The 13,752-nt window shown below is 36.2% G+C and overlaps 1 protein-coding gene across 2 annotated transcripts in view; it reads right to left on the bottom strand.

Moving 5' to 3' along the window:
• The window catches only part of TMEM245 (transmembrane protein 245), an 84,320-nt gene that overhangs the window by 48,409 nt on the left and 22,159 nt on the right, over positions 1–13,752 (bottom strand). Inside the window, exons 6-7 of one of the 2 annotated variants that reach the window (XM_051610523.1) lie at positions 9,873–10,042; positions 5,020–5,043 (exon numbers count right to left, since the gene is read on the bottom strand). In XM_051610523.1, the coding sequence (XP_051466483.1) occupies positions 5,020–5,043; positions 9,873–10,042 (194 nt within the window). The remainder of the gene's footprint in view (positions 1–5,019; positions 5,044–9,872; positions 10,043–13,752) is intronic. The other variant, XM_051610524.1, reaches the window with a different exon arrangement.

Below are 13,752 nucleotides of genomic sequence, written 5' to 3' on the forward strand. Positions count from 1 at the left end.
GAAAGCCCATGCAAGTATGACCAAATAAATTTATCTAGCTTCTATGGTTCAAATACCAAGGCTATTTCGATTCCATCTGCCATTACTGCAGGAAAAAGCAGGTGAAGTACAGCTGTAAAATCTATGCTTTAAGAGAACTGAGGTCAATGCCAATGTGCAATAGGTGAAAGTAATTCCAAGTGAGTACAAGTTATATATTCAGTGATTAGGTTGGCAACTTTTTAGTTAAAGAGATATTGCAAAGCTACTAACATGCTTGCTCATGATTTACATTAGTTCTCACTTCATTATTTATCCTATCTCTAAATGTAAAATTGGCCCTGGAAGAACTAACTTCTACAGACTTCTGTGTAATGATTGGTTAACACCGAAGTTGTAACTCCTACTTGAAAAAAAAGTATGGTGGGTTTTGTTTTTTTCAGTCATCGTGTAGTATCTGAGCAGATAATATACATTAAGCAACTATTTTACAAGTTCTTTTACAACCAGCTCCTTGTTTGATCTAAATTAACCTAAGGATTATATTCAGTATTTCAGAACCGTTGTTCAAAATTACAAAGAAAACTGGAATAAAGCAAAATTATTTTAAAAGAAACAAATGTTTAGCCAGCAAGTTTTTGTAACAAGACCTGCACTATACTAGAACCTACAGTCAGGAATTCAGAGAATCTGAAAGAATCTGCAAAATCTTTGGTCTTAGATATTGTTAATGTTCCTTTAGCACTGATTAAATATTTCAGTCATCAGAAATGCAATGTTAGTGCTAGAGAGAAGTTAGTTGCAGGCAGCAGTACTGCAGCTATGGCAGGTGACAGAAATTCTGTAACATGGGATTCAAAATGAAGCTATTACAAATGAAGGCGGCCCTCATTTGTTCTTAAAGTTCAAACTAATTTCTATTTACTTTCTAAATCAGATATAAAATAAATCCACTAGTTAGTCACATAAATAGCACCTTAATCAGACTCAATGAATCCAAGAAACTTCAGGTACTGTCGAAGATTTCAAAAATTACTAGCCTCAATGATTGTATGAGTAGTACCCAACAGATGAAATCTATCATATTGTACCTGTACATGCAGCAACCTCAGCCTTCCAAGCCCATCTTGTGTTTATTTACTTGGGCAGGTAGCCCAAGCAAGCCAGATGAAAGTCAACTCTGGTATGCCTACAGGCACTGCAATTACATCTCTCACCACAGTCTTAGGGAGATGCAAGTCATAAAACTGGTACTGATAAATCCCATGAGAAGGCTGAATTGGATTGAGTATCGTAGAAGTAAAAGCAGATGCACAACATTCATTTAAGGCCATATTTACTCCCTCTCCTTCAATGTCCTTTGCTATTAAACCTCCCCACTTCCTCATTTACCCCCAATCCTTCCTTCAGAAGCACTCACTTTGACACTCATGCTGAATAATGCAGAGAAGCTGTTACTGTAGGTAAGCTGGACTGTTAAATCCCTGCGTGCTTGTACTTACCACTCAATGAGGTTCAGAGTTCATTCTGACCCCAACCCTGTCAGACCTCCCTCTATATCCTTCCTGTAAACCACGGGCATGCACACAATGACAAACATACACTGACTAAACACTAGTCATTAGCCAGAGATCATGAAGCTTTAAATTCGGTTCCAAGCCTCTAATCTAAACATTAGTAAAACAGCAGGAAGCTGATGTTGCCACAACATCCAAAATTAGGCAAAGGTAAAGGAAAGCCAGGCTCCTAAGCTACAGAAGGTCACACCTGTAAAACCAAACTGAAATGCTGCTGATTTGTGATAGACTGTGCTCAAAAAACTATCCTTAATTATCACAGTTTTGAAAGGAAAGGTATCAACTTTTGAAATTTTTAAAAAATTTAGCTCACCATAGGAAAAAAGTTTTAAGTTGAGTTGCATTCTCTTAAAATGCTCCTCAATAATTTTCAAGTTCTCCCTGCTTTCAACTTCTGGGTAAGCTGTAATAGAACTACAGCTCATGCTTAACAATCAGAAATCCTACTATCTAGACTAGTTCTTCATGTTATACATTAAGATACATCATCTATTAATCCATATTTTCATGTTTCATGCTGCATAACCATCAGAATCCTTATTTTTTCCAGCATGTTTTTTCTACTGCACTACCCACACAGTGAAGCATACGCAGACATCTACTTCATTTTTAACTAAATCTACATGAAATTACCAAAAAGGACTATTTTTTTTTTCTTCAAGAAGCTTCACAATCTACCAGGATTGTTGTAGTAGACATTTCTTAGACTTACTGACATTTCCCTTTACTTGAGTAAATATTTAAGGATATCAGCTTATTAATATAATCTGATGAGAATAAAGGGAAGCCTGTAAATCGGGACACACCTCAGATTTATGCTGAAATGAGTCAGATGAGTACTTAAGCTAGAAAAACCAGAACACTCTAGATAAGGTCTCAAATCTACTCATACCTAATAGCATTCCAATAGCAACAGCAGAATTTAGCACTTCTTTCTAAAGACTCCTGCCATAGACAATGTTACAAAGAACAAATCATAGTAGTCCAACTGAACATGTTCTATATTTCAGGCTACAAATATCACAGTAAACTATGTGATTCTATACTCTTGCTTGCAGTAAAGTTTCAAACAGCTCTTTGACAGAAGCTCTTAGAAAGACAAAAAAACAAGGTTTATCACTATAGCAGTGATAATCAACCATTATTTCAAACTCTGCCATCTCTGTGTGGTGTATTTTTAGTTTCTTGATGGATTACCAGAAATTTATGTTTGTGTTCTCAGAACTACTTTCCTTCAAAGACAAGCAAAAAAGAGAAAGATGCAAAGGAAGCATGTATCCAGTGTTCTGTATTAAAAATCTCCTCCTTTCCTTGCCTCTGGTATAGTGTGTTTTTTTAATATTTGCGGGGGGGGGGGGGGGAAGAGAACCCATTAAAAAACCCAACCAACCCCCCAACAAAACAAACACGCAAGAACACGATACAATCTGGGTAATATTCTTTTACTTGTTTTCATCTTTATTATAGTATTATTCTACTTATTCATGCACAGGAGTCAGCACTGCATGTAACATCTCTTCCTATGAAACTGTAAAGTAAGACAGTAGTTTTCAAAAATAGCTTTGAGGAAATAAAAACCCTCTGTTAAGAAACTATATTCTACATGGTTTTGCCTACCAATGCAAATTTGTAAACTAAAAATAAAATCAAGACGCTTTAGAATTAAAAGCAATTACAGTGAAATAGTTTTTGCAATATATAAATATTAAGGAAGAAACTATTCTATATACATCTATTTTCTAACATGCAAATGAGTAACTTAGAGCCAGAAAAATGTAGGTGAGACCAAACTTTCTCCTGTGGCTCACGGAACTCAGCTCTTCACCTGAACTGTGTTAACAAACCAATACCCAACAAAAAAACTTTATGAAGGGTTATGGTTGCACATATTTGCTAATTTGTAAGTCATAAAACACAAACATTTCAAAGCCAGGAAATAAAAATGTAATTTTAAACCAACAAAACTACATTCAAGGGCAAAAGAACATTCAAAATTTACCCTCTTAGTGGACAATTCTAACTGAATTACAAAGCAAGCAACTCTACTCTCTTATTCAGAAACACAAAGCCCCCCACCATTTAACCCTCAATTCACTGATTAAATACTGAAAATAATACTTTCTAAATTCATTATGGCTGCTCTGCCTGGACACTACACACAGTATTACTCCCCATCTACCACCCACAGCAGATACCAGCTGTGCAGCTCCATTTCATTGCTTACAAGAACCTTTTAAAGAGCAGTGCCAGTGCCCGATGGCCTGCATGCTCTATTCTGTGCCACTTGTTTTCAACAGCATCTGAACAACGGTATTTCAGGTGTCTTTCATAACATGCAAGGCAGATCTATGGTATTTACTGTAACAGCTAATGAATGGAAAGGATTAATTGCTATTTTAAAAATCACAGTAACCATTCTAACTCTCTCACTAATACTGAAGTGTTAAGTGAGGATAAAAGTTGCTGCTGGAAGCATAACCCATTTCCAGACATAGTATTTAGTTTTCTTCTCTTTCACTTAATTACTTGTTTTAATGTATTTTATCATATACTAAAGTTGCACCTTTAAAACTCTGAGGTTCTGCAGATGTACACATGCTACAGGCATGTCTCTTCAGTTCTGAAGCAATGACACTGCCCCGGTCTCAAAGAGATACCACTGCACTGAGGAGTTGTTCAGATTTCAGTCACACATGAGGCCAAACACAGACTGAATCAGTTTCAACTTATCTTAGGATGATAGCTCCCCAAGGAACAATAGTTAACCCTACCTGACTAAGATGAACCATGGGTACTGAGGAGTAGATTTCTTACAAAACACATCACACACTTTTAGTTATAACTATTGCTTTATTTTAAACTTTTTTTTTTTTTTTACTAGCCCCTCACTTCCATTAAGACTGTCCTTAGATTCAGCAGTTCTGAGACCATGAGTATTCTCATTTCACCCCAGCTATACTGAATACCACCACACAGGTACATTTGACACCGCAAAAGTAAATGATTAACAGCACTGACTGAAGCCAGTCAGCTATGTTAGAAGCTTTACAACTGTGCTTCACCCTTATCACCGTCATACCAGTTAGGTTAACCAGTGCTTTCCCTGAGCACAGAACCCCTCTCTGGTCCAGGAGAGAACTGGTTTTGCTATGCATGCAAGTGGGGATCAGGTGGAGATCAACCGATCATAAGTAAAAGTGCCACTAAATCAAACTACTGCTTGAAAGGCTAATGCAATATTCTGCTGTACAAAATATTTTAAATATATGCATTTTCTTTAGCAGAAGACAGATCAGTTAGAACTGTATGACCTTCAGTAGCTTATATTAAGAGCTGGAAAAGAGACACTTGGGAGAGAAAACTAAGAAGCAAGGCATGTTAAGGAGTGTTCATGCTGCAAAAAAACAACTCCCCAAAACCACAGAATCCGTTAGTTGGAATCACAATTTTTTTGTTTATTTACCTTCTTATTAAGCCAGTGCCACAGCTTGTCAGTGGCAGGGGGAGATGGAGGAAAGGGGGGAAAAAAGACAAGAACACAGTGGAAAATTATTGAAAAATGCAGTAATAGAGAGGGGAAAAAAAGCAATGAGAGGCAGGCAAAGTCATCCACAGAATGAAAATGAAATTGTTCCAGACACAAAGGTAAATTGCAATAGGAAGAAAAGATCAAAATTTCTAATGCAAGACTCTAGATTTTACTATTCGCATGCACTTTTTGAAACAAAAAGGGATATAACAAGAACAATTTTAAGGATATTAGCAGGGCTATCAGCATAATCTGGATAATTCCACTTTAATAATACCAAGAGCTACAAGTTTGGATTTCAGAGTAGGACTTGTAAGGGTTCCCCAAGAAAAGAACCTCACTGAAAAACCAAAACTTTACATGAAATATTTATTCAATGCATTATTACTCCCATTCAGGCAGTTTCCTATCTATTTCAAAACATTCCTATTATATCAACTACTGTTAAATAAATTATGTATCTTTTTTTAAAAACATGCATATTACAACATTCCACATACAAGGGCATATCAAATAAGTAATTAAATCTGAAACACAACAGCAAGTTGCAGATCAAATAAATGCATGGATTTCATACTATTTCACTGGTTGTGCAGAAGGCTCTTTGTGCTTCTCAACAGTTAACTTCTCCTTTTGTACGACAGTTATTTTTCCTTACTAATTCTCACCCACACTTGCTCAAGTACACCCATTTTAGGGCCTAGTTTACCTAGGACTATACTTTTAATTCCAGCCATTGATAATCAGCAGCATAATTGTAACAGTGAAAAGCTTTAATGTAATTCATCTGTGTGAGCTTAAGATCAAATAAGTGAAGTTTGTTTCTCTCTGAAAACAAGATCATTGAATGCTCAATATATCTAGTGTTTTCACAAGTTGCCAGAATTTATATCAGCTCCCACTGAAAACAACATGTAAAAACATTTCAATTTAAAAAAAAAATCTCAGAAAGTTATTTAAGTTATATCAGAAGCTAGAAGCAGATTTACAAAGAAACATGAACATCAGGAAACATGAAAATAATATGTCACAAAGCACCAAGTTTTACTAGCTTTTACTACTCATGGAAAAAATCACAGTAATAGAAAGAAATGACAAAGCTTCAAAAGCCTCAAACTGACACTGAAATTTGTTTCTAATTTACCTCTTCACCTATAAGTTATTAGTGAAAAAAGGTAAAGTTGTTTACTGATTCAACAACATACTTTTGCTTTTAATTTCACTTCTGCATATTGAACTCCATTGTACAATAGGTTCATTTTGGAGAAAAACACAGGTCTCATGGCTGTATTTCTCCACTTAGCAACTCCAATACAACAAAATAGAGAGCTCTGTTGCTAACCTAAGATTTTAGCAGAATGTGAAAGGAAGTCTTCTGTATTTTTTCTAGAATTTTAGCCTCCTCAAATTGGATCATAAATACGGTAACTAGCAAATAACATTATTAATGTTTAAGACAAAGTCTGAGAGACTCTACTTGCCTACTACCTTACCAATACTGATATTTAAGTAGTTCTACAAATGTAATCAATCTACATATAAAAACAGACTATGGCTTAACTCTCATCTTCAAGCAATTCAAAATTATTAAGGCTACACATTTTTCTGGTTTGGTTTTTTTTTAATATTTGTGTAAGATCTTTCATGCCTGTGAACGTATTTCCTAGAATAATAAATGCAGTGGTAGAGATTCTTCCCATTTTCTGTGCTTGCTTTAACTGCACTGTAAACTTGTTACCAGAAGAACCAAACCTTGACTTTACTCAAAGTCGAAACAATCTATTACAGTCCTCCTTATACAGAATTCTAGTATGCTATACCTAGAAAAAGCATGTAATGACTACATGATTCACTGACGTTTACCAGAAAGCATGTATGCAAAATACATTCCATCCAACAGAAGTCCTGTGAATAGTTGAGCAACTACCTATATGCTGCTGAACTCCCTCACAATCTCTAATCAGAATTATAGTCATCAAACTGAAAGACAAGTGTCTTAAACAAAAATTACTAGTGAGGTATATTATTAGTTCTTGACTGTTGGTAAGAACATGAGTGATACTAGCTGTTCAGTTTTGAGATTACTTGATGGATGACAGAAAACTCCCTACTCCAGAGACTCCAGGAAGTCTCTCATATCTGAACTGCTGTGTCTGTTGGCTCCAGGGGGCAAAGGCACCACCAGGGACTAAATAATACAGTAAGGGAACCCCATTTTCGCAGTCTATATTTAAACCAGGCCTGCTCACACAGGCACAGGTGGACCTACCGTTTACACAGAAAATGAAAAGCAGTGCCCTGCTTTCTTTCCTCTGGATCAGAACCTCTCTTTAGTTCAAATATGTCTGCATTTCCAACACAACCTGAGGTTGACAAGTAGTGGGAAAGAAGAGTTATTTTCCTACTGCTTTTACTTAAGAAACAGATATAATGATTTGCATGTATGACTAATACTCTCCCATAACTTCTCCTAATGGGTTTTTTCTAGATCATCTACACTTGCCTCCTGAACTTCATTTGAGAGAAAAAGACACACTTCTCTATGATGCCTTTCTCATTCTCACTACCTTTTACTCAAAACTGGAACTATTTCCTAACAGGGCAAGTCACTTTAGAAACAACAAGTTGTACAACTAGTTATTTGTGTGAAATAGACCTTGTCAATGGCTTGTCGTACTTAGCTAAGAACCCAATACACCCTGATGCTGAGGATTCAGCCTCCAATTCATTCAGTATACAAAAACACAAAATCAAAAGAAAACAAACAACTATCACTAAGCAGTTTCATCTCCCAGGAAAATAAAGTAAAAATAAAATATTAAAAATTTAAACATTTAGCTGCAAAGGAAATGATCCTTTAATCTTGATTTCTCACACATGTAAGGAGTTAGCCGTTAATAATTTTCTCTTCTGCGTTTGCATTTTTTTACTTCCTCTTCATTATGGAAGCCAAACCTTTTGGTGGTCAAACTTGAATACAGGTCATCCATCCCCTCTAAAAACACTTGCAAGGATGTAATTTTCATTCCTCTCCCTTCCCTGTTCCCTCAAAATCACAAACACCAATATCCTATGGCATTGCTTCCTTCATTCTCAGAGAAAAGATGCATCCATGATTCTATGATGCACAGAATAAGCATACCTGGTAGAACTTAAAAAAAATGAAAGCATTTGTGTGACAAGCATTGGAAGACCACATGTAATTCCAGCCACCCATGAGAAAGCCAGATGAACTGTAAATGGATCAGGCACAAATGAGGACAACAGAATCATGCAGAGTATCAAGTGTCTTTCTTATATAGGCTAGAAAAACTTGAATTGCCTCAAAACACAAAGCACAGGCTCAGAAGGAATATGACTGTCACCTAAAACATGAGAGGGAGAGGGGAGATGGAGACATGAGTTGTGCCAAAAGTGTTCGTTTGCTTAGACAAGAACAACATGAATATAAACTGACCTTAAATACATTTAAGCTGAAGACTGGGAAGTTCTGCTGCACATTATGACAAAAGCCCTACCTTCTTTAAGGAGAAAAAACTTAGTGGAATTAGGAAGGATATTTTATCATTTAGTTATGCAATACAAGGATACTAAATTTGACAACTCACAAAATACAATACATACAATATTGTGTCCAGAGAGTCTTCTTACTTACAAAACAGAAGCTTTTAATGAAAAGCTGTGTATAGCATAAGTTTTTATCCTAATGTGTTAATACTTCTCCTTACCTTTGGAAACCCCCTCTATCTTCTTCACAGCTGTGTTCTGAAAGGCTTTTCATTTTTCAAATTCTTCCTTAATGAACACTGTGAAATTGTTACTTATTCCCTACAGTCATTTAAATGCTTTTGTTGAGCTTTTGACATCTGTTTACATCCGGATTTAAGCTCTTCCTTTTCCTGTAGGAATTCAGAGCTATAAACCACAGACAGATCTGCTGAGGTACAGATGCTCTGATAAATGTACTAACGCTTCAGTGATGAAACTCTGAGGTAACTGCTTTTTCTAAGACAGAGAATACTCCAGCAACACAGTCACAGAAGGCACATTCCTACACATTGGCATAGTTATTATAAACAGTATAATCTATCAGGTTATATAAAAACTTACAATTCTGAATGGAGGAGCCTTCGTACATTTTTATGGAGCTTTCCAACTCTGCAATTTGCAATGCAAATGTTGGTGCATTTTGAGCGGGGGAGGAGGGAGGAGGGGAGGACAAAAGCCTTATTCTACAGCCCTTCTAAAATACGTTATCCCACATACTTCTCCCTCTTACAGATGGAAGCCTCCCTTCTGTACCACCCCGCCACCATTCAACAACAATACTACTACACAGCATAAATATGTTTGAACTAGCTTAGGTTGTACTTAAAACATAAAATGGGTTGCTTTGTAAACTAAGTTTTCACAAAAGAAGTAGGAACGTCTCATCCTTCAGATTAAAGCTTGTTAAGCTTAACTTCAAAATCTTTCTAAGCAGGTGACTGAACCATGAGAAGTTTGCCCTACACAGACAAGGAATCTTCTAAAGCTAAGTCAACATTTAAGAAGTGACTTCTATCAAGCCTTACATGTAATCACTTAATGGACTTTAAATGTGTATTTAAATGTGGACTGTGATATAAAAGACATGGCTTAAAATACACCATAAAACAGATATAGTTTTACATGAGGGACATGTCCATTAGTGACAGACATTCATTTTTCAATTAAAGCATCTCAGCATACAGTGAACAGAGAATAAAACAAACTTTCAGGTTGCTTAAGGAAATAAGCAGAAATACCTTACTGTCAAGCTTTAGCATGACTCTTCCCAGCCCTCTGATGGGCTGTGGAGCAAGAGCTTCTTGACGTTCCTTCATAAAATTTTCAGCAAGTTGCCACCAACTTCTGCAATGGTTTGCCATGAAGTTCAAAACTCCAAAATGAACAACAAGTTTCTTAAGTGCCCAAACTGTAACCACAAGAAGGAAATCAAGTATTAGAGATTTCAGGAGACCACCACAAGACTACAAATCTATGCCATTCTGAAAGACCTACGAAAGAGAGTGTAAGTTTTATTTCCTATTATAAAGCACTTGCAGAATTTTCAAGTGGTTTTAGAACTCATCTTTGCCTTCACTTTACAGTCATGCTTATCCACATGGAATTTAGATGGCAGTAGAAGAAAAGCGCCTGTGCACTGCCCTAATAAGCAGCTAATTGACTTGTGCAAGGCCTGGGATAAGTAGATGCTATTCCATTATTCCAGTAGAGTAGATTTATCACATCTTCACAAAAACACTACACCAGACAACAACACATTAAATATTACATTCCAAACTTAACAGTATGTTACACATGAAAGAAAATTTCCAGCCTAAATCTTTAAGTTTTAAGCCTTCTATACTATTAAAGCTGTCCATTTCCTTTAAGAACTGACAGCAGATCATGTAATTTCACCATAAAGAGGTGTTCACTTAAGCCTTCAACTAAAATACAACTACTAATTTATAAATATTAAAAATATTGAGATCAGCTTTTTATCTTGGCTCGAAGATCGTAACATAAAGCTTTAGAAAAGGTCACACTGCTCCTCAAAAGCACAACAGAAAAAATATTCACAACTTTTCACCCAAAAAAAGCGCATTTTGCTACCACAAACAGTTTTTCTCCAATACTCGTAACATATATTCATTGCAAAATAAAGAGCTTCTTAACAACACTAGAAACGTCTAGCACAACAGTTATAGAAATAAAAGCTCAGGTGTGTTTACTTCCCATGAAATAAAGCCCAGGGACTTCTGCATGAAATTTATGGTTCCAGTTCTGTGATTGCACTGTTCTCCCTCACTTACTGAGTGCAAAACTTGTGAAACAGTCAGGAATGTAAAAGCAAAAATGCATGACACATATGAAGCTTTCCTTTGAAGCTAACAGACCTTTAATCGTCATTAAATATTTGCTGTATTCTTATTCAACAAAATGTTACACTACTTCAAGTACCTATCTTCTTATCACTAGGAAGACGAAAAGCAAGTCATCTTCCAAAGCCATTAGCATATCTAACATCAGAACATAGGAGTTAAATAATTCACATTATAAACAAGCATTTCTATTACAGCTGATTTTACTGGAGTATTGATGCAAACATACCAGTTACAAAAACACCATTATAAACTACATCAACTGAAAGGATCGTACTTATTGTGTGTAGCAATAACAGACTGGGAGGTCTCACAACCTAGTCCTGCCATGAGCTACTAACATACAACATACAAATCTCTAAACAAATAATCATATCCAAATAATGAAATCTATGGTTTTAAAGGAAAACAAAGTGAAACTATTAGCAACAGAACCACACAATCACAGAATGGTTCGGGTTGTTAGCGACCTTAAAGATCATCTAGTTCCAGCCCCCTTGCATGGGCAGGGACATCTCCCCCTAGACCAGGTTGCTCAGAACCCCATCCAGCCTGGCCTTGAACACTTCCAGGGATGGGGCTTCCACAACTTTCCTGGGCAACCCGTTCCAGTGTTTCACCACCCTCACACTGAAGAATTTCTTGCTGACATCTAACCTAAATTTCCCCTCTTCCAGTTGTAAACCATTACCCCTTGTCCTCTCACTAAAAGCTCTCCTAAAAAGTCTGTCCCAAGCTTTCCCGTAGGTCCCTCCTAATTTCTCCCTATTTTCTTAATCCAAAATTTAGCAGCAGTGAGCGTCACACACAGATAAAAAATGAGTAATTATTAATATTCTACCTATACACTAAAATAACTGCAAAAAACTAGTAGTACTCCTCCAACTATATAATTATAGCAACTTCTGATACTGAAATCTCCATCATTACATTCAAGTGCACTTTTAATAAGGCTTGCTTTTTTTCTTTTTAATTAAAAACTATTCTCCAAACTAGATTCTTTACTTACTGCCAAACATCAACACCACAGTCATTCTCTTGTCCTCAAAAGTTCACATCATGCTTCTACTTGGAGATGTGCAGTATCTACAGGACATTCATCCAAGTTCCACAGAAGCCTATTACCTTTTAGCCACTTGTGTAATAGTTTAAGTTCTCGTTCATAAATATATCATTCAATATGAACTGTCAGAGCTGGAAGGGACCTCTACAGATCATCTAGTCCAACTCTCCCGCTAAAGCAGGATCACCTAGAGCGTGGTCCAGTTTACCGACTTGGTTTCCTTACCCTCTGGCACCACCATGTGGTAAACATGGGATGTATTCTCTCGAGCAAATAGAACTCGCTAACGTAATCTTTCTACTGAGTATCATGTGGCAAACAGAAAAAAAAGCAGAAAATGCCATGCGAGTGCCAGCACGCAACCTGCAGGTTGAAGTTTCATATGAAGAAATGTAACTCATGCTAAATACGTGAACTGCTGCTCAGCAAAACGGCAAGCTTGCATTTTACAAGGTGAACAACATACCTGAAATGGCATTCTAACCTTATCTTTAAAGTCCTTTCCAACTCAAACCACTCAGATTCTATGATACTCTAAAACAACTGAGTTTACATTTCTTGCAAAGGTGATGCTCGGAGGTGCTATAGTCCATCACACAGCTGTAATTGTATTAGGTTAAAAAGAAGCAAGAGAGAAAAAGCTAAAAGAGGGTTGCTGCTAGAAATACATGAACAAAAGAATAGAAAGGCTGCAAAATAAAAAAATCCAAGTATCTCCAGGGAGCAGAAAAGTACATGAAGACAAAAACAGAACTAAAAAAGGATGCAACAGAACAAGCAAATAAATTAAAGATCTTAAAAAGACATTAGCAGGACTCTCAGGGTTGCATCACTCAACAAAAAGCTACAAGTGCTCTGCAACTCAGATTATTGTCTAGCTTTTGAATTCAAGTCATTTTTTCATCTTTTGATTTTACAGTATAATTACAGTATAATTTTTCCACCTTCTACATTAAGCAGTTTTAAAAGAGTGTCCCGTTCTACCAAAGTACAAATGCATTCCAAGAAAAATGTTAATAGTACCAATTTACTTCTAATAATCTAAAAGCTACTTCCTGTAAGTTCTGTTTACCAATATAGGGAACTCTGATGAAATGAACACCTTTCTATTTAAGGTTTTAGGGCTGGGTTTTTGTTTGGTTGACTTTTTTACATCCTGGAAGGATTATCCTTAAGGTATCAGAAGTCCTTAAAGTTATTAGTCTCGTTAAACTTGAAAAGTTGCAAGGTAACTTGCTTTAAAGTCTTCCTATTTTCCACTACTACATATATTTAACACCCTCTCTGTTAACAATCCAGGTTATAATCATTCACCTTCTGACACTTACTTTGAACCACCATTCCACATTTGGTTCTGTTCATCCTTACACTGCCTTTTCATAATATTTTGGTGGTGATCTAGTTATATTCAGTTATATGTCAAGAAAAATGGCCCAGTGTCACTGCTAAGGCAACATGTCACAAATATTCTCAAAATTTCTATTTTGGCATGAGTTTATCATTCACATAGCTAATTTAGACCTGGAGACCAGCAGCAGGATTATTAATTCATTTCAGTTATAGATATGCACTTTAATCTAGATTTGTTTGGCTCAAGCTTAAAACCAGTCATTGTTATCTGCCTAACGACAGAACTATTGCATCCATTTTTCCTCCCACCCAAGCAGGTATTTCTGAACAGTAGTTAATTAATTG

This window comes from Apus apus, chromosome 2, assembly GCF_020740795.1.
Source record: "Apus apus isolate bApuApu2 chromosome 2, bApuApu2.pri.cur, whole genome shotgun sequence".
NCBI lineage: Eukaryota > Metazoa > Chordata > Aves > Apodiformes > Apodidae > Apus > Apus apus.